Source organism: Zalophus californianus, chromosome 3 (assembly GCF_009762305.2).
Source record: "Zalophus californianus isolate mZalCal1 chromosome 3, mZalCal1.pri.v2, whole genome shotgun sequence".
Taxonomy (NCBI): domain Eukaryota; kingdom Metazoa; phylum Chordata; class Mammalia; order Carnivora; family Otariidae; genus Zalophus; species Zalophus californianus.
Window position 1 is genome coordinate 137,282,353 of NC_045597.1, and position 22,897 is coordinate 137,305,249.

Sequence of the window (22,897 nt, forward strand, 5' to 3'; positions counted from 1 at the left end):
CGAACTGCAAAAATGAAAAAAAAAAATCTGGCAATACCAAGTGTTGACAACAGGATAAACTGTCATACACTAAGAAAACAGCGTTATCTAGGAAAGTTGAAGGAATATATACACTCCTACTTCTAGATACATGCCTTAAACTACCCTTATGTGCACTGTAAAAGAATGTTCACAGCTACATTGCTCATAATTATCAAAAACTTGGGGGGCAAAATTCAAATGCCCAGTGACAGTAAAAAAGATTTTTTAATTATGATATATTCTTCCAGTAAAATACTTTAGTGTAAGGAAAACAAATGAATTAAAGGTAAATGCAACATGAATGAGTACACAATATCAAATAATGTTGAGTGAAAAATGCTCATATAAATACATACAACATGACAATATATAAAGTTTTAAATCAGGAAAAAAGAATTCACACTGTTTTAGGTGGCACATACACTGGTATAAAAAAGCAAGGACATTATTGTTATAAAAATTCAGAACTGTGGTTAGCTGGGGGAAGATGAAGAGTGTTAAGTAAAGTGGTAAGTAATGGGGATATTTTTGGGTGCTAATAATGTTCTATTTCTTGACATGCAAGTAGGTTTTGCTAGCCTTTATTTTACAACTATTTTTTAAATACATATGAGGTCAATACAATTTTTTTGGAATTTTACCAAAAAAAAAAAAAAAGACAGGGGGTGCCTGGCTGGTTTTCAGTAGGGCATCGACTCTTGATCTCAAGGCCATGAGTTCAAGCCCCATGTTGGGCCTACAGCTTACTTAAAAAACAAAACAACAACAACAACAAAAACTTATTGGTCCTGTAGTCAGACTGATCTGGTTGAAAAACTTGGTCTACAATTTACTAAGCATGGAATCTTTTTTTGTTTTTGTTTTTGTTTTTTAATTTAATTTTATTATGTTATGTTAGTCACCATACAATACATCATTAGTTTTTGATGTAGTGATCCACGATTCATTGTTTTTGTATAACACCCAGTGCTCCATGCAGTATGTGCCCTCCTTAATAACCATCACCGGGCTAACCCCCTAATACCCCCCACCCCTCTCCCCTCTAAAATCCTCAGTTTGTTTCTCAGATTCCATAGTCTTTCATGGTTCGTCTCTCCCTCTGATTCCCCCCCCCTTCATTTTTCCCTTCCTTCTCCTAATGTCATCCACTAAGCATGAAATCTTAAGCAATTAATAAAACCTCTTGAAATTTAAGCTTCCTCAGTTTTAACATGGAGATAATATATATACTTGCATGTTGTGAGGTTTAAATAAGATAATATAAAAAGCGTCCAACAGTGCCTGGCTCAATAAATAAGAAAAATAAGATGTCCCTGCACCAAATGATTCAGTACTGTAAAAGATCTTAATTCTCTCCAAATTGATTTACTGATTCAACCCAAATCCTAATTTTGCTAACAACTAAAAAAAAAAAAAAAAAAAAAGGTTTAAAAGCCATGTGTTTTACTATATTTACCAGTATTGGGTTTGCTACAAGAATCTATAGCATACACTCTCAGTGAGGGTGATATTACTTACAGAGGGGCAAAAGATTGATTCTTATGGGTGAAAAATACTTCATTATTAAAATGGCTTGTGGCCCTCCAAAGCTCAACCCTATCCAACAAATCCTTACTCATTAGTATTTAATTTCTCTCATTAGTGAGAAATTAAATTAATTAATTTAAATTAAATTTTAATTAATTTTTTTCCTTAGGGATGTGATAATGAAAAAAAAGGTTAAGGAACACTGATCTATAATTTATTCTGAAGCAGCGGAATCTAACATGAGGGAAGTAAACAATGGAATGATCACAGTTTTGGCAAACAAGAAAATTAGCTTGTAATGCTTTCCATCTATCCAGAAAAGCTGAATGGGGAAAGGGAAAAATGAATGGGGAAAAGGTGTACAGATTTTTCTGTAAACACAAGTCCAAGCGATGCTTTCAAATCATGTACAGAAATTTTAGGAATGTTTAGAAACAAGAAGAAAATACTGTTACAAGGAATTAAAAAAGCACTCAACATTCTAGTTTTGAGAGGAAAAGCCAGGAAATCGTAGCCCAAGAATTTAAGAAGAACCTGATGCCCCTTTCTCCCATTTCAGTAAAAAGCAACATTGATGAAAGACATGTATATGACCTCACTGATATGAGGAATTCTTAATCTCAGGAAACAAACTGAGGGTTGCTGGAGTGGTGGGGGTGGGAGGGATGGGGTGGCTGGTTGATGGACATTGGGGAGGGTATGTGCTATGGTGAGCGCTGTGAATTGTGCAAGACTGTTGAATCACAGATCTGTACCTCTGAAACAAATAATACATTGTATGTTAAAGGAAAAAGAAGAACATAGCATGAGGGGAAGAATGACGGTGGGGGAGTCAGAGGGGGAAACGAACCATGAGAGACTATGGACTCTGAGAAACAAACTGAGAGTTCTAGAGGGGAGGGGGTGGGGGGATGGGTTAGCCTGGTGATGGGTATTAAAGAGGGCATGTATTGAATGGAGCACTGGGTGTTATATGCAAACAATGAATCATGGAACACTACATCAAAAACTAATGATGCATTGTATGGTGATTAACATAACATAACAAAATAAATTTTTTTTAAAAAAGCAACACTGCTAACTTTATTTTTAAGATAGTAATGCTTCTGAAAGACATAAGGATGTCAGTAAGTTTCAATAAACTAAGGGATGACTGCTTAAGAATTTATTCTAATCAGTAACCATGCTGTTTGGGGCAGATAAATTGCTTTCAATCCCAACATCTTTCTCACAACCTTTTTCCTTTTTAAAAAGGAATATTTTTCATACCCATACTTTTAATCCCCTTCTCTGTCCTAAATCTTAAACAATTCCCTCAGAAAAATCTCTCTCCTTTCTCTATTCTACATGATTAGGAAATAACTGAAATAGCCATGATGTTAAAAGAAGTAAGATGATTGGGCTTGTTCCAGACTACCAAGGAAATCAGTGGCCCAACACAGGCCTCCCTGTTTAAGATCAGGCACTGTCAACCATAATTTGCTGATAGTGTGCTCAAGTTTTAGAGGCTGATTCTGCAACTGATTTCTTCCTTAAGAGTGTAGAACTCCTGGGGCACCTGGGTGGCTCAGTCGTTAAGCATCTGCCTTCGGCTCAGGTCATGATCCCAGGGTCCGGGATCGAGCCCCACATCGGGCTCCCTGCTTGTCGGGAAGCCTGCTTCTCCCTCTCCTACTCCCCCTGCTTGTGTTCCCTCTCTCTCTGTGTCTCTCTCTGTCAAATAAATAAAATCTTAAAAAAAAAAAAAAGTGTGGAACTCCTGGGGCGCCTGGAGTGGCTCAGTCAGTTAGGCGTCTGACTCATGGTTTCAGCTCTGGTCATGATCTCGGGATCATGATCTTGGGGCTGTGAGATCAAGCCCCTCGGTGGGCTTGGCGCTGAGCTCAGAGTCTGCTTGAGATTCTCTCCTTCTCCCTCTGCCTCTCCCCTGGCTCTCTCTCAAATAAGTAAATAAAATCTTTAACCAAAAAAAAAAAAAAAAGAGTGGAGCACTCCCTAATCAACCGAGTTTTCCAAACTTACTACAAATAAATAAAAAAAGAAAAAGATAAACAGTTTCCAGAAAAAAATTAAAAATAAACACATCTATTAAAAATACATGAAAAATTAAAAAGATAGAAAATCTTTCCCATGACAAAAAAAAACATAAAAAGCAAGTACAGTTTAGGGAAGATATTAGTAAATGCGAAAATATGTAATTTTTTTAAAGATTTTAAATAATCTCTACACCCAACATGGGGCTCAAACCCACAACCCCAAGATTAAGAGTCATACTCTCCACCCACCGAGCCAGCCAGGTGCCCCAAGAAAATACATAATTAAGGCCATTGTTTTTTAATGTAAAAGGCCATTTGATCATACTTAAACTAAAAGCTTCAAAACTGATTTTGAAACATTTATTATATTTTACTAATAATTACTCACTACAATGAGAAAAAAACACATTTGAATATTAAAGACAATGACACGTGTTTTCACTCCATAAAGATTAAAATTATCTTTCTAATAGTACATTCATCCAGTCAACCTCTATGGAAGACCAATTCCTTGTATAAATCACTTCTTCAAATCCACAAAACTCATATTCAGTTGTTGCTCTAAATCTGTTAAGTTTTTCATCATAAAACTACACTTCTCTAACATTAAAACTTGAGAATATACATAGAAACCATATGAACACAATATTACTGCTAAATATGCCTTGCTAACAACACTTTAAATAGCCTGTCATAATGACCCTTTCTTTGTTGCCAAAAGAAAATGAAGTTTCTCCATGATTTTTTAACAGAAATTATCCTTGGATTCTAAAATTCCACAACAATATTAGGTATTTTATTTTATTAGATGCATTATTTAAAAAAAATTAATTAAAAAATAAACTCAAGTATCAAAGAAGCTGTAAATTTTTACTTACATATTCAGGTTTTAATTTTTTATCTCCTCCTCTCACAGCCACTTTTTCTAGTTTATCTATAATGGGCCCAATCATTTCCTCATCTTTAAGCTGAAGTTCTTCGTGTATTATTTCTATATCTCGAATAGGATCTACACTTCCTTCAACATGCGTGATATCATCATCTTCAAAAGCACCTAAAATAAATTAAAGAGAAGCAATCCAATAAACAAAACAGAAGGCCGTTATTAAAGATTCCTAGAAGATTAACAACTTACTCAAATTATTCTGAATTTTTGCAAGTAGGACATAGTATACATATTTTTTGTCCTATTTAATAATATTTGGGCACTAGCAACAAAACAAGAATTCAAGAGCCTCAACATTTCAAAACCTGATTGAAATAAATAAAATTATGATCTTTACAGAAAGAAAATTATGCTCCAGAACTACTGCTATTTTCAGGTTTGGTACATTAAAAGATACTGAATTCCAGGCATGAGAGACTGAAGTTCTAAACTGCACTATTAGGGTTTCCAAGGGAAACCGGATTTGGGGTGGGGGGGTGGGTGAAATCATCTGGCAGACCTCTTCCCTGCTTCAATCTACTTTATCACTGTGGTTCTGACGGTGATTAGATAATGAACCACTCAGACACACAATTTACACAGCAGCTAATTTCATCGGCCTGATTTGAGGGTATGGTTTTTAGGGGGCTATCAAAGAGGCAGATGAAGGTGCATTTGTCATATATGAGTGACAACCATTCACACTATCTGAACGAAATGGTGCTGGCCCTTATTAGAAACACATGCTATTATCACATATTTAAAGTGCAGTTGAAGCCATAATTTCAAATTGCCAACTGGAAACATAAGGGTAAAACAACCAGATATTACTGAAGCATGTGTACTGACTTTATGCCCTTTTGAAGACATAATGTGGCAACATAATTCAACTGGGATTTACTCAAATTACCAGATAAAGAACAGTATCACAAAAATGAACAAATACTGAGAAATATTATAAACAAAAAGCAGTGATATACCCACAAAACAAAAAAGACATTTATAAATTAATTTAAATTACCAACTAGATTATATACCCAAAATGAGATGTTTTCAAACATAAAGCATTGATTATTTTAGATAAAGATATCATAGGAATCATGACAGTTTGATTGAGTTTAACAAGAGAAAAACAGTGACCATAGCTCATTCTTCCATACCAAAGACCAAGATATTGTCATTACAGGTTACAAAGAATTTTTAAATATAATTTTCTAGAATTAAAAATAATTAAGCTGTTTGTATTTCAATGTACAACTGTTCAGTAATATAAATTAAAAAACGTAAGTATATTGTTGCAATTAAAATATAAGTACTTAAAATAATACTTCAGTAGTCTTGGCATTAAACTGATGATATGTTAAATAGTGCCATACAAATTATATGAACAAAATTAGCAAGAAATGAGGATGTATATTATATTTTACTAGTAAATACATCAGACAGACAGTGATTTAGGTACATTTTTTGAATATTTGGAAAGTATGAAAAAAGTCTTCCTGGAAGCACAAGAATATTTATCATGTTTTGAGGCATCTTACACAAATGACACAATAAAATAGAAAAATAAAAATGAAAGCTTTGTGGCAGAGCAACAAAGACAGTATGGTCAGTTCAGTTATAAAAATAACTATCCTTTCTGTGACACTCCAAATGAAAAATAGCCTATAGAGTCATCATCATGTAAGAACCATTGAGTTCACTATAGCGATGTCCTCAACAACAGTAAATGCATCAGCAGGTTTTAAATGACAATTTCTTAACTGCAACCCTCAATTTTAACCAAGTAGATAACAGAAACTTAGGAACTGCAATTCTTCTGGAAGCAAAGAATATAAAGCTCTCTGATCATCTGAATTAATCGAAAGAGAAAACCAGAATAAAGGGAAATACCACGTGTCTATCTTATAACCTTTAAATTATCCTCTAGATTACACTCTGCCTGGAGTCTGTCAAGGATTTGGCTGGAAAAGAAAGTTATGACTGTATCCTCACTAATCCATTCCCCTACTATAAGAAAAAAACTCAAAACACAGACCCTATACACTCTGGATTGCATTGTTGTTCTTATGCCTGAAAGTTGTTGTTATTATTATTATTATTATTATTATTATATTAATTTGTATGAGGTGGTAACATACTATGAGAAGAACTTCAATTTTTTTGATAAAAATATTGCCAAAAATTAAGATAAAAAATTAAGTGAAGAGAACATTAAAGTTACCCTTTAAAACCGAACAGACTTGTAATAAAATGAGGCCTAAAACAGCTGTAAAATATAAGCTACAGAAATTTGGTGGTCATATGGGCAACTTCCCAATTCTTAGAAAGTTTCTAAAAAGTTAGAGATTACTTCCCAAAGATATACTCCTAGGTCAACAAACTTCACTGTATACTTACATTAGAGCGTTCTTCCACATCTTACCTGTTTTTGTACAAGATTTCGTGGTTAAAAGTAAGGGTTCTGAAGTCAGACAGGCTTACTGGTCATAAAATCTTAGACAAATAATTGAATCTCTAAGGATCTTATTTTCACATCTTTAAAATGAAGACGTTTCTACCTCTTAGAGAATGGAGATGATTAAATCAGATAACATCTGTGAAGTGCTTAGCAGAAAGCCCCACACATAAACTCTTTCAGTAATTGGGGCATATTCTATTTTTTTAAATGACGTTAGAATTAATAGTTTAGAAGAAATTTCATAGTAATACGCTCAAACATTAGATTTGAGTAATATCATTTCATGTCATTCAATTCACCTTGGAATAGGTTAAAATAAGTTCTGTGAGTTTATAGAGATTCCCCCATAATTCATCTTAGTTCACCAGAACATTTTTACCCTAGTCCATGGCCAAAGTTATTTATTTCAACTTCACTTTAACTAAAACAATGATTATTATACTTGTTAGAATTATCATTTCTCTTTGGGGGAAACAGTGTACTGGTAAAGAAGAGGACTTTACTCATCTTGAAGATTATACTATATCATACTGAATTGTTTGATTAGAAAGTTATTTCTATCTCAATTGTCTTCAGTCCTTCTGAATATGTCAAAGAGAAAATCTCAGTTTGATGTGTAGTCTTTAATATCTAACATTTATAAATTTATCTTTTTATCAACAGAGCAGACCTCAGTCTTAGAGCTTCTAAAGGCTAAAAAATTTAATAAATACATAGTTTTTATTGTATTTATTTTTATTATCTTAAATTTTGGCAAGTGATACTAATTTTCCACTTATATTAGTGACAAAGTTTCCTGTTTAATTTAGTCAAAAAAAATGAGATCACATTTTTTTATAAAATCAAGAAATTTCTGAAAATATTAATTATGGTCATTTTGGTGACAGGATTTTATCTGACTTTTTTAAAACTTCTTTGGTATTATTCTGTGTAAAATAAGCTAATGTGACAGCATGTACATGCAGTAGGGGAGAGGTCATGCTGCTGTGCAATACTTTAACTAAGATAGTAAGGGAGGCCTCTCTAACATGACACTGGAGCTGAAACCAGAATGGCCAGAAGGAGGCAGTAATGTAAAGATCTGAAGGAAAAGGGTTCTAAGAAGGAAGTATAAAATCCCTAAAATGGGAACAAGCTTGAAGTGTTTCAGGAATAGAAATATGGTCGATGTGGGTGAACCACAGCAGAAGATGGTAAACAGAGGTTAAGTTGGAGAAGTAAAGCGGTTCACATACATTTTTAAGTCATGGGAGTTTGGATTTTATTTTGGCTGTAATGGGAAGCCATTAATTGGAGAGTTTTAAGTAGAGAGGAGACAGGGTAATAAGATTTGATTTATGGAAAGAGGCCATTTTGGCTAATTTAAAAAGAACAGATTTTAAGAGAGGGGATAAGAATGATGGCAGAAATAGGGATCCAAAGGGGTATGTGCACCCCGATGTTTATAGCAGCAATGTCCACAATAGCCAAACTGTGGAAAGAGCCAAGATGTCCATCGACAGATGAATGGATAAAGAAGATGTGGTGTGTGTACACACACACACACACACACACACACACACACACACACACACACACACACACACTGGAATATTATGCAGCTATCAAAAGGAATGAAATCTTGCCATTTGCAATGACGTGGATGGAACTGGAGGGTGTTATGCTCAGTGAAATAAGTCAGTCAGAGAAAGACATGTATCCTATGACCTCACTGATATGAGGAATTCTTAATCTCAGGAAACAAACGGAGGGTTGCTGCAGTGGTGGGGGGTGGGAGGGATGGGGTGGCTGGGTGATAGACATCGGGGAGGGTATATGCTATGGTGAGCGCTGTGAATTGTGCAAGACTGTTGAATCACAGATCTGTACCTCTGAAACAAATAATACATTATATGTTTAAAAAAAATAAAAGAAGAAAGATAGCAGGAGGGGAGGAATCAAGAGGGGGAAATTGGAGGGGGAGATGAACCATGAGAGACGATGGACTCTGAAAAACAAACTGAGGGTTCTACTAGAGGGGAGGGGGGTGGGGGGATGGGTTAGCCTGGTGATGGGTATTAAAAAGGGCACGTTCTGCGTGAAGCACTGGGTGTTATATGCAAACAATGAATCATGGAACACTACATCAAAAACTAATGATGTGATGTATGGTGATTAACATAACATTTAAAAAAAAAGAATGATGGCAGAAAGACTCAGTTAGGAGGTAGTAGTAGTAGTACAGATGAGAGATGACCAAATGAGTGGTAACTTAAAATAAAATAGAGAAGACGAGAAATGCTAGGGCAGGAAATATATTTTAGAGATGGACCATATGTAGGATAGAAGGTCATGACTGAAGATATAAAACTGGGAGTAATCAGGTATGTTTAAAAATTACGGGTCTGGATGATGTCATGTGAAGAGAGCACTCTAACACTCGAAGTCTGATGGGAAAGAGGATTTGACAAAAGAGACTAGGGGGTGACAAAGTAAGATCTATCATTCAAGAAGATGGCCCACTTAGAAATCATGGTCACTTTCAAAGTTTCACATTCCAAGAAAGCTGGCATAAACACTGAAACAAACACTGACCCAAGTGCAAGTTGGTAAACCAACTGATATGGAATCATTGACACTATACATGTCAAGAACAAAATCTGTAACATCAAGTCATGTATAAGGCTTCAGGATTCTCCAAGACAGCTCTATGCCAAAAGACAGTAGAGCAATGTCTTTAGAGTTCTAAGGAAAGACAGTGACTCAAGAATTTTATATCCAGCCAGCCTGTTTTTCATGGATAGAGTTTCATAGGAATAGAGATTAATGGCAAATAGACTCTGCATTAATATACTCTAACATATAAGACTGAACAACTGTAAGAATTAAGTTAACAAAATAGAACATATGTATTATAAACTACGAAAAGTTAAGAATAGTAACACAAAAATTCGGAGACAAGGAAAAGTAGGTAAAAACATAAGTGTGCTAATTTCCTCATCTTTCCCAATATGGGATCAACAGATGGACAGATAAAGACGAAACAGGTAATTAAAAAATAGTTTCTCCAATCTTTTAGTGTTTTTTTTTTCTTAAGTCTAGCAGGATCATGTAGGAGGACATATCTCTTGTGAAAAAATTACCTAAAGTTCGGTCATTTCTTCTGTATTACTTTGGTCCTTTTTCTTTCTTTCAAACCCAATAAAATAAAATATAGTATTCTATTTCTTTTTTAAAATTTTTTAAAATTTATGTGAGAGAGATAGAGCATGAGCAAGGAGGAGAGGCAGAGGTAGAAGCTGACTCCCCACCAAGCAGGGAGCTGGACTTGGGCTTGATCCCAGGACCCTGGGGTCATGACCTGAGCTGAAGGCAGCTGCTTACCCAACTGAGCCACTCAGGCACCCCCGTAGTATTCTATTTAAAATAGAACATCAAATTCTATTTAAAATAGCACACTAATGATCATATTTATATAAAACTGTTTCTCTCTCAATAACACTGACCAAATGCTAATAAAATAATTCCTGGGCAGTGAGCTATTGAGCAATTTTTAAATCATTAACAGTTCTGTCTTCCTTCAAAGTTTTTATAATGAACATGCATTGTTTGCACAAGCCATTTTTAAAGTTATTTTTAAAACACAATAAACAAGTTTAACTTGCAGAAAAATTAGCACAAATTTTACTTGAAATTTTGGTTTCACAGTGACTAGCCATAAGGAGAAAATCACTATTACCATTAAAATTATTTTATACCTATACATTTTATACATATAAAATAGGTGACTGAAAATAATACCAACTATAGTAAAGCTGCCTTATCAAAAGATTTGTTACAGAAGAAAATTAAGCAGAAGCTAGGCTGAGACTGGATTCCATCAGAAAGATTTTTGTTTTTTAAGATATTATTTACTTATTTATTTGACAGAGAGAAAGACAGCAAGATAGGGAACACAAGCAGGGGTAGCGGGAGAGGGAGAAGCAGGCTTCCCGTGGAGCAGGGAGCCTGACGTGGGGCTCGATTCCAGGACCCTGGCATCATGACCTGAGCCGAAGGCAGACGCTTAACGACTGAGCAACCCAGGTGCCCCCTCCACAAAGATTTTTACCCATCAACCCTATGTTTCTTTTCATAACAAAGTACCTTTCTCAAATTGTCCCTTTTCTCACATTTCCAACACTTCTCTTTTGCTACCCAGCAGCAAAGACTTAATCTTTCTCTTCATAGGGAAAATGCATGAGATGTTCGGAATATCAAAGCCCCTTTTTCTTCTTACCCAATCTTCCTTCTTTCCAGCAGTAAAAGAGAAACAATACCCCTATTTGTGGCCAATCTCTCTACTGTCTCTGCTATGGATCTTATCCTTTCCCAAGGAAATTCACTCCACAGATTGTTCCTTGTATTTCTTGAGACCTCAATCTATTACACCTCTCCCTCCAATATTTGTAGCATCTCCATTTCCACTAATATTCTCCCATTAACATTTAAGTCACCTTTGGACATGAATCCCCATTCTAGTATTGCTTTCTTTCCTCCAGTTCAGAGCGATTATTTTTTAAGATTTTATTTACTTATTTGAGAGAGAATAAGAGAGGGCATGAGAGGGGGCAGGGTCAGGGGGAGAAGCAGACTCCCTGCTGAGCAGGAAGCCTGATGCAGGGCTCAATCCCTGGATCATGACCTGAGCCAAAGGCAGTCGCCCAACCAACTGAGCCACCCAGGTGCCCCAGAGGGAAATGTTTAAAAGAACTGTCTGTACCTGCTCTACTTCTTTACTTCCTACTTAAAACTTAACGCACTGCAGTTTGGTATGCCTCCACCATATTATCAGAAATTGATCTCAAAAAGGATGCCAAGGACGTCAAGTAGCCATTCTTCAGGAATTCTGAGTGACCTCTCGGCAGCTAACTCCACTGACATAGTCTTTTTCACTGATTCCTTATAACCACATTCTCCTGATTTTCTTCTATTCTCTCCAGCCATTTCTTCTTAGGCTATTCCTTTTCTTGCTCTAACTACCACATAAATGCTGATGTCTCTCTTGGCTGTCTTTCTCTTATCCCTGTATTACACACTCATTAACAGAATTTCCAGTCCAGAACTCCTGAGTGGCTCCAGTATATTCTGAGGTCATAGCAAATAAGATGAACCAAAAACTCTTTTTGGTTATTATATAAATCATTTCTATTATAAAATCTATTCACTAAGTGAATAAATGCAAAATGTCAATGCTTATACTAAAGTTGTAACTTTTTTTTTTTAAATATTTTATTTATTTGACAGAAAGAGACAGAGAGGGAACACAAGCAGGGGGAGTGGGAGAGGGAGAAGCAGGCTTCCCGTGGAGCAGGGAGCTCGATGTGGGGCTCAATCCCAGGACCCTGGGATTATGACCTGAGCCGAAGGCAGAAGTTTAACTGACTGAGCCACCCAGGTGCCCCCTAAAGTTGTAACTTTTAATATTTGTGTGCCTCATTTACTAAGAACCAGTCAAAAAACAGATACATTACTTGGTGAGATACATTTGACTACCCATATGGCATGGGACATTCTATATATTTACTTCCTGTGTGATGTGGCAGAAATGAGTTAACTATTTTCAATTATTATAAATGGGTTGAAGTTTGATCAATTTACTCATTCAAAGTCTAATATCCTTTTTTTAAAAAAAGATTTTATTTATTTATTTTAGAGAGAGAATGAGGGGGGAGGAGGGGCAGAAGGGAAAGGAGAGGGACAAGCAGACCCCCTGCTGAGCACAGAGCTAGAACGGGGGCTTGACCTCACAACCCTGAGATCATGACCTGAGCCTAAACCAAGAGTCAGACGCGTAACCTACTAAGCCACCCAGACGCCCCTCAAAGTCTAATATCTTATTCCATAAAGACTTGAATAAGAAAGATAAATCTCACTGTTAAGGATGCTAAATCTAACTGGGAACGATTTTAGAAATAAAAATATACTTCAGAAACTCAAGAATTCAGTGAACTGCTTTGCTCTATTTCTACTTAAATTTGGTCTGTATTCAGTTTTCAGAAACAAAGCACCCTAGTTAGATGTAGGAATAGATTTTAAAATACATGACGTCTCTAAGTGTACAGGCTTCACAGCAGTACTTTATATAAACCACCTGTCACGGAAACCTTATATTCCAAATCACATGTCTAAAGTTTTCTTGGAAATAAGAGGGTATGTGGTCAAGATCGACCAATTTGACTTATGTTTTTTCCACCCTTTACCACTACACAATACAGAGATAAGGAATTCCTTGCTATTTAACCAGTGCATAAACTGTCACCCCCTCAACACATATGTAAACCACAAGACGCTTTGCTAAATATAAGTTCCCCATTTATTTTTTTAAAGATTTTTTATTTATTTGAGAGACCAAGAAAAAACGAGAGAGCGCACACACAGAGGGAGAGGGAGAAGCAGACTCCCCACTGAGCAGTCTGATGTGGGGCTTGATCCCAGGACCCCGAGATCATGACCTGAGCCAAAGGCAGATGCTTAACCTACTGAGCCACCCAGGCGCCCCTAAGTTCCCCATTTAAAGAAAGCTTGCTTATGTATCCAACAATACACTAAGTCTTTTGAGAATTAAAAACAAAAATCAAAATAATAGAACCTTGGTTTCAATGACTGGACAATGTGCTTGGAAAAACAAATATAATCTAAGAAGAATAATACTCACTAACAAGGGCTTTAAGTATAGGTTTAATTAATAATTATTCACCAAGGCCTTTAAATATAGGAAAAGAATAGTATAGGTAAAGAAATGAAGAAAGGCATGACAAGTAACAGGGAAAAGCATCAGAGGAAAAAAATAAAGACTGAAATAAACAAGGCCTACTGGAAAGCTGAGTATAGTGAGAAATTGTAACGAGGAGTAGTAGAAGGTAAAAGTTTATTACATCAGGTAGGTGTGAAGGATAGGGAAGTCCAAATAGAAATATAAGTCTGGATCTCTACTGATAGCCAACAGGGAGCCAACACTGGTTTTTGTGGTAGTAACAAATGGAAAGCAGGATTTAGGAAGGTTAACCAGAAGTACGGAACAAGCTAAAAGAGAATCGCTGTACTCTGCCGAAGTGCACTAGGATACTGACGGGAGATATGAGGCAGGCAGGATGAACAGTGAGACTTAACCGAAGACAACAATGTCAACTAGAGAAAAGCAATGAGAGAGAGTGACAGAGAGAGAGATATCATGACAAGGTTTCAAGCCAAGAGATCTTTATTTGCATTTAAGGTAACATCAATACATGTAAGATTCAAAGCCCAAATCAAGCACGAAACCAAAAGGTGTTATATAACTAAAGTACGGACTCTAAGAAAAATAAATAAATAAAAATAAAAAATACAGTACAAACCCTAGAAAAAAATTATTATGCAAATATACTGAATCTTAAATCATAGCACCGAAACATCCTGTATGCCACCTTACTTCACATTCTTTCCAGTTTCTCCTATGTGGTAAAAATAAAGGTTTTGAACAACTGTATTCTAATCCAGAGACCTACCCCAAATCACTAAAAGGGTAGGGGCCATATTCATAAGCCAGTAGAAGAAATATTATTAAAAACAACGCTAGAAATCAAGACAAGGATATCCTGCTCAAAAAAATCTTTACCTTTTCAAATTTCTAATCCATTCTTCAAAGTCCCACCTTGTGTCAGAACTGTGATTCCCAACTTCCTTATAATTCTATAGGTCATTAATATTTAAAGAGAAGGGAGAGAGCTAAATTTGTATTGACAACTCACTTAACATCAATAATTTTATTCATAAACACTGGAAAATGACAGATCCTATTTACTTTCTGTAAATGACATGACAAAAATTCCTTATTGTATGGTGGAGAAGAATGGTTTAAAGCAGGAGTTAAAGCTGTTTATTGAACACTCCAGATGCTCTGATTCAGTAGTGTAGTTTAAGCCCAGGTTTACAGGTGCACTTTAAAACTCTAGTTTTAATCTACATAGCCCCTCCTCATCTTGACAATAAAAGCAATTTGAGCAAAAACAGAGTCTAATTCATAGCTGGACCTCAAGCTTGTAATATTTCTTTTTCTCTGTGTTAAATAAAAGGTGTAGTTTAAGCTACTTTCCTTAAGTTATAAAGTGGGAAAAGGGCATCTTGATTTATTATATTTACTTCAAAAATCAATTTACCTTCTTAAAGATATCAGAGAACAAGGAGAATCTGGGAACACAGAAAAGAACCAAAATTCATTCTGCTAACAAAATTCTGCTAAAAAGGATATAGATATAAACCTCTAAGGTTTAAGTTTGAAGCAAATGAAAAGGGTTCTATCAATCAAATTTTAATTACATTAAATGGATATATTTGCAGGCCTCTGGAGAAATAAAATATTTCATAAACATATAAAAGTGAAAATAATGGGTCTAGTAACATAAACCGTTAATTACTTGATGCAATGGCATAAGCGGAATAGCATAACTAGACTTGGTGGGTTGTACTTATTTACAATAACAAATCAATCAAAAGTAGCCTTTAAAGTCTTTAACTTTCATTTTCTAGGAGAAAATCTATTATTTGAGATATAGCAAAGGCCCCCAAATAATCCAGTCTATGCTTCAGGTTAATTGTTTAATGCTGGAATAGAAAATAGAACTATGAGTAGCTAATAGAATTTGCTTTTGCTTTGCTTCTCCTCTCTCTCCTCTCCACTTTCATTATAGGAAAACTAAATCCTGGCCAAGAGGAAGAAAAACTACCATCCTTCTGACATATTCAAAAATTAACCAAGGTTTTCAAAAAGCTTTATAAAATAAAATGCACATGTGGCTGACTTTGAGAGACCAATCTAAAATTACAGAAATTATAAATGACTTATGAAGGACTTTTAACAAAGTAGTTAATTTATATGGAAGCAATCAAACAATGCTTTTTTACTTCAAAAAAAAAGTAAAAAATCATCCTCAGGGGCACCTGGGTGGCTCAGTCGTTAAGCGTCTGCCTTCGGCCCAGGTCATAATCCCAGGATCCTGAGATCAAGCCTTGCATTGGGCTCCCTACTTGGTGGGGAGCCTGCTTCTCGCTCTCCCTCTGCTTGCTGCTCCCTTTGCTGTGCTCTCTGTCTTGTCAAACAAATAAATAAAATCTTTAAAAAGAAAATCATCCCCAACTTTTGAGACAAATAGATATTTAGGAGAGAACAATAAAGTAGGCCAGTCAGGTTCTGAGACACCTTAGAAATTTTTATTATTTTCTCCTGATTTTAAGAGCTCATATAAGTTAAAAATGATGTTTTTAAGTAGTAACTCAAAAACAAAACATTAAGTAGGAAGAATGAGATGAACAAAGGGAAAAAAGATACAGATATAAAGACATGAAAATCAGGAAAACTGAAGCTTATACTAGTGCAGTAGCAAGCAAAAAAGCCTTTTGGTTATTACTGATACCACTTAACTGATTAAAAGCAACACATTACAATATCATACATATAATTCTTTAAATGTACAGAATACTAAAAAACTCTGCCTTACAGTTACTACTATTGTACTTATGTTGTAGATAATTAGATATCCACAGCATTAAAGAATCCTTAAAATCACTTAAAGTTATGAATTATAACCCAGAGTCAACACCTGTACTTAATTATATTCAATTGCTTAAGGCTTTTACATTTTTATTTGCTGAAACATATCGACTTTTTTTCCTATCAACTCTTTCCAAAGCAGTAGGCAGAAAGGCATCTTAATGAAAACTAATATTCATCGCTCAATAACATTTTCACTCCTTATTCTATATAATAGATAATTTAAATGTATAAAAGACAACTTTAATCAATATTTTAAATTAATATTTATTGAGATTCTGCTCTACCTCTAATGTTGAGCTAGCTGCTTTTGTTGTATTAACCTTTTCAACAACCATCTCACTAACTTCCTAATTTCTAAAACATCATTTACCCTTCTTCTGCCAATAGAAAAAGCCCTCTATAAAATGGCCTTGCCCCACCCTCACTCTCCACAAATCCTCAGTTCAGGTCAAACTTCTTTTTTTTTTAAAGACTTTATTTATTTATTTGACAGAGAGAGAGAGAGAGCAGAACACAAGCAGGGGGAGTGGGAGAGGGAGAAGCAGGCTCAGGGAACCCGATGCAGGGCTCGATCCCAGGACCCTGGGATCATGACCTGAGCCGAAGGCAGACCATGACCTGAGCCGAAGGGAGATGCTTAACACAGGTCAAACTTCTACTGACTCATGAAGCCCAGAAGATTCTTCACATCAATTGTCACTATTTTTGCCCACTCCCTTCCCTGGGCCTCAAAGATATATACGCTTTCCATTACAAATCAAATCCGCCCCTAAAATGCACAGTTTAATTCCCCTCATCTTACAAGACAATTCTAGAGGAGTCCAGGTCGAAATGTCTACCATCCCTGAGTCGTAAGAGGAGTTGTAGGGAAATAAAAGTATGGTAAAACTAGTGGCTTAATATTACCCTAAATTTGGCTCCCGGGAAGATCCATTTTTATACCTTTTACCGAGTTACGCTGTAAGCAGGGGAAAAAATGCAAAGAGAGAAATTAACAAAACCCAGAATGTTATCTTTACCACCAGTACTATAAGCAATGAATAAAGGAGTCATGCGGACTCTCTGCCATTCACAACATAAACTAAAGAGCAAATCAGAGCTTTAATTTTTCTAATGGTGTTACCCATTAATAGCTCACCTTTTAATCAAACTGATCCATTCTCAATAATTTCATCTTACATCTTCAATGCTGTTACTAATCCTTCTGCATGGAATAGTCTTTCTCCCTATTTCTGCCTTTCAAGAAAAGTTACATATCTTTCATGGCCTTAATTAGATGTCACTGAAATGATATCTCCATGGTACCTTCTCTAACCATATCTGCTCTCTGAATTGTTAACAATATCAACTTTATTCACATGATTTGTAGCATGTATATCTAGTATTAGAATATGTGATTCTATCTCCTAGTAACCTAAGCTCAAGGATTCTGTCTTATATGCCTTTCTAGTTCTCTCCAGTGCCTTGATCAGAGCTGATACACAATTAGGCATTAGGTGAGGTGAAGAATAAAGGAATCAATGAATGAATGAATGTTTCAAGCACTCATTAGCACTCAGAATGAAAAACTGTTAGAGGGGAACTATAGATTCTAGATGAAGCTAGACATGCAGCACAACAGCAAAGGATCAATTTCACAGCACACAATAAGGTATTTAGCAAGTATTTCAAAAAAAACCAGTGCTAAGCATGTCAATCACATAAATTAAAAGAGTAAGTAAGACATAAAACACTAATAATAATGCAAACGATAACAGAAGGAGAAGTTTTTGTGTTTCATCTCTTCACCTTTGAACTGCTTGGCTATTAGTGATGAATATTCATTTAGTTATTTTCTGAGGAATTCTTGGGTGTACTGCACTGGATTATGTATTATATCATGATTTTTTAAATTTATAAGTCAAATTAAGAAAAAACGTACCTATAAACTGTAACTAAGATCAATAAATGCAAAAGAAAAGGAGAGAGAAGGGATTAATCAGCACATATCAGGATTGAGGAGGGACGTCTTGAATACAAATGAGGACTTTCAGGGACTGATAACAGCAAACAGAAGCAGAGTCAAGAGGACATTCCAAGCAGAAGGGAAATATAAGTAATGGCAGAAGTGATTAAGGGCACAGATTCTGGAATCAGACTATATGGATTCAAACCTGGGTTTCAGACTATTTGATTCATTAGTTGTGTGATTATATAATTTCTCTAAGCCTTAGTTTTCTTATCTGTAAAATACAGTTTTCTTATCTGTAAAATATAAAAAATGTAATACCTACCTCATAAGATTGTTCTGAAGATTAAAAGTGATAATATATGTGAAGATCTTAGGATGGTGCCTGGTATACAGTAAGTAATTAGGATATGTTAGCTCTAGCTCCACTGATAAATGGAAAGCTAAAAGCAAGTGTATACCAGGGTTTCTCAATCTTGACACTACTAACATTTTGGGCCATATAAGTCTTTGTTGTGGGGGGCTGACTCATGCATTATAGGATGTTTAACAGCACCCCTGGCCTCTACAAACCAGATGCCAGTAACACACACATGTGCGCACATACACACAAGCATGCATTCCAGCTGTGAAGATCAAAAACGTCTCCAGATGGGTGCCTGGCTGGCTGGTGGAGTGTGTGACTCTTGGTCTCGGGGTTGTGGGTTCAAGCCCCATGTCAGGTGTAGAGATTACTGAAAAATAAAATCCTTTGGAAAAAAAAAAAAGTCTCCAGACATTGCTAACCCACAGCTGAAAACCACTGGTGTACACTAAAAGACAAAGGTTGTCCTATATAGCAACCAAAAAGATACTACCCACAGGTGCAAACATGCAGATGTCAATTGATGGGAAACCTTATTTTTTTTTTAGAGGGGGAGGAGGGACAGAGGGGAAGAGAGAGAGAGAGAAAGAGTCTTAAGTAGGTATGGATCCTAACATGGGGCTCCATCTCACGACCTGAAAATCATTACCTGAGCCGAAATCAAGAGTCAGATGCTTAGGGCGCCTGGGTGGCTCAGTTGGTTAAGCGACTGCCTTCGGCTCAGGTCATGATCCTGGAGTCCCGGGGTCGAGTCCCGCATCGGGCTCCCTGCTCGGCAGGGAGTCTGCTTCTCCCTCTGACCCTCTTCCCTCTTGTGCTCTCTGTCTCTCATTCTCTCCCTCTCAAATAAATAAATAAAATCTTAAAAAAAAAAAAAAGAGTCAGACGCTTAACCGACTGAGCCACCCAGACACCCCTCAATTGATGGAAAACTTCTAACACTGACGGAAGAGTTGAAATTTAATCTCTTACATTATAAAATGCCAATGGAGATTTTCAGGGAAGAACTCTTGTGATCTTGCTCTTGCTTGCTTATTCACTCACACTCTCTTTAAATGATTCTATCAGTTTTGTACCAGATCTAATAGTTTGGAGAAATACTGATGATCCCACACAAAGCAGTAGACTGTTGGCTACTTGTTACAGAAATAACATGAAAGGGGTCAAATCTAAAAAAAAAAATAAAGAAAATCTTTACAAAGATTTTTGTGTGTCTACTGGGTAGGAAGAATGATATCAAACAGAAGAAATGAAATGTGGCCAGTCATAAAATTGGAGGTATGTAATACCCAGTTAAAGATACAATTATAAGACATATTTTAAAAACATTTACTGAATGCTAATCACAAAGAGAATGGTGCCAGGAGCAGGAAGGCAAATTTCAGAGATGAGAAAAAGCTGAATAAGATTAGTCTCTGCCTTCAAAGATGTTTACAATCTCATAGGGGAGAAAGATCAGCACATAATTAATAAAAGAAAGTAAATCCAGGATGAAAGGAAGCAGGGAGGGGGTCAGTTTTCAATATAAGCTGATGGAAAAAGACAGTCTCAAGGTTTCAAACTGGAACACTGGAGTTATGTAGATACCATTTAAAATTTAGATTAAGATTCATGTACAGGTTTTGAGAGAAGTATAAATTATTTTTTAATCCCATATTTAAGCATATTGATGCTGCGATAAGAGATAATATTGTCTCAGCTAGAGTTTGAAACTGGTGTTTAAATGCTAGAAAAATGTAAACATGTGACAGGTATTAATCAGTCAAGTAAATGGCTGGCTATTAATTTTAAAAATAACTTTTATAGCTTTATCTATAATATCAATGGATTATGACTTTTACCCAGTTTTTCTACAATATGAAGGAGGGGGAGTAGAAGGAATAGAAAAGGGAGGACTCTGGTGTTAGAACAGGAAAGTGATCGTTTGACTAAATCCACATTAAACAACAGGGAAGATATTTGTGGGTCCAAATGAAAAGTACTAAGAAGGTAGAGGTCCTAAAACCAGATAACATACCTCACAAAATTACATCCTTAAATAGAATAATCCACAGCTCTAACACAAGAGCTGAAACATGGAAGAACAGGTAAGGTCTAAAGAGATCAAAGACAGGCAAACAATCACACCTTAGGGAGCCAATTGTATAAGGTAGGTCCCTGCATCCCTGTAGTCTTCCAATTCAATCCACTCTGACTGACTCAACAAAATGGGTACCAACTGCCTGAGAGCATTCTAGAATTTTACTGCTACCCTAAAATCCTAAAGATCCGGCCATCACAATCAGTATTTAGGCCAAAGCAAACAATTGCCACCAGGTGGTGCCAAACCAAAGACAGTATCAGAATGGACCTGGCTGGGCCTGCACCTTGTCACACCCTTTACCCCCCCTGCAACTAGCTGTGCAGGTTCACCCTAGTCATTCCGTTGTCTGGCAATAAAGTCACCTCATATTTCATGCAAATGAAACTTTTAGACCCATGTAGTACATTATGGCAAGCATTAAGGGGTGGGTTACTGGGGGGGTGGGGAGGTGGTGGTTAGGTTAGGAATGACAATTGGGGCTTACTGAAGAAGCCCAGTTATAGTAGTACCACTTATCCACGGCTTCAGTTACCTGCAGTCAACCATGGTCTGCAAGCAGATGCTCTTCTTTCTGATGCACTGTCACTCGGTCAACAGTAGCCTAACACTACATCACAAGGCCTATATCATTCACCTCATTTCATCTCATCATGCAGGCATTTTATCACCTCACATCATCACAAGGTGAGTACAGTAAGATATTTTAAGAGAGGAAGACCATAATTTTCATTCACATAACTTTTATTACAATATGTTGTTTAAATTGTCCTGTTATTATTTTGTTAATCTCTTACTGTGCCTAATTTATAAATTAAACTTTATCATAGGTATGTATATGTATAGAAAAAAACAATATATTGCGATCAATACTATCCCTGGTTTCAGGCATCCGTGAGGGGTCTTGGAACGTATCCTCCACAGATAGGGGGGACTACTATACACAGGAGTAGATTAAAAATTTTTTGGCTTTATGCTTTACTTCATTAATATAAATGCAAATAAAGTCTTAAAAATAATAAGAAAATAAATAAGAACGCAGTATACTAAAAGTTCTAACTAAGACTTTAAATAGTTGAACATGAACACAATTAAATCTTCAAGACTTTCCCACATGGCTCTACTAATGAACCATGATCTTCAACAAGAATGAAAGGATTTGGTATCACCCATCCCCCTGAAGAAAGTTAAATGATCCTTTAGTTCTTTTGTCTTTAGAGCATAAAACATGGGGGCTATAGTAAAACAAAGTAAGACAAGTCTCCCTATCCCTTCCCCAATATAAAAAAAATATGAGTTTCTCTAAATCCCTTTAAATATTACCTCAAATTTTCCAGTACAAGACTTCATGGCAAACTTATTCCCCTCCATCTCCATCCTATCTCCTCCACCACCAGATTTTAGCACTGCTTATATGTTATACCTGTCAAGATCTGACGACTGTATGTTATGTATTCATCTGAACAGAACCACTACACTTAGTTACAGGCTATCATCAACCAATTCATTCTCTTGCTAAAATCAAGTCATCCAATTACTCCTTGACTAATCAAGGCTGTTTTGGCTTTTTCTTTTTTCAAAAGGTACTCAACAGCATAAACAGTTCACTTACAAGAAATGGAAAGGGGCTAATCAGCAGAATTATTGTTTTGCTGCTACAATTTGCAGTATTTAAATTTAGTTGCTGATTGGACTGAAAGTTTTATGATATAGCATATGAAACTAGTTTAATACAACTGTGAAGCTGTGTAGCTGTATTGTCTTGCCATGGCTATACTGGTCTACTTTGTAGGATAGACAACTGACTACTTTCTTTAAAATAAAGATATATTAAAAATAAGTTTCAGTATACTTTCCCGCATACATTGGTTTTATAAAGGTAACATGCTATTAATTCCTGAGCATTATTTTTTAAAGTTAGCAACTGTGTGCATACATACACATGTTGTAAAAACCTACAATTGCTTGGGGTTTTAATTTACATT

The 22,897-nt window shown here is 35.9% G+C and overlaps 1 protein-coding gene across 2 annotated transcripts in view; it reads right to left on the reverse strand.

The window, feature by feature from the left end:
• OLA1 (Obg like ATPase 1) overlaps positions 1–22,897 on the reverse strand; it is a 196,620-nt gene that overhangs the window by 69,184 nt on the left and 104,539 nt on the right. The window contains exons 1-2 of one of the 2 annotated variants that reach the window (XM_027590746.1): positions 20,960–21,040; positions 4,463–4,638 (exon numbers count right to left, since the gene is read on the reverse strand). In XM_027590746.1, the coding sequence (XP_027446547.1) occupies positions 4,463–4,537 (75 nt within the window). In that variant the 5' untranslated portion in view covers positions 4,538–4,638; positions 20,960–21,040. Of the gene's footprint in view, positions 1–4,462; positions 4,639–20,959; positions 21,041–22,897 lie in introns of those variants that run through there. The other variant, XM_027590745.2, reaches the window with a different exon arrangement.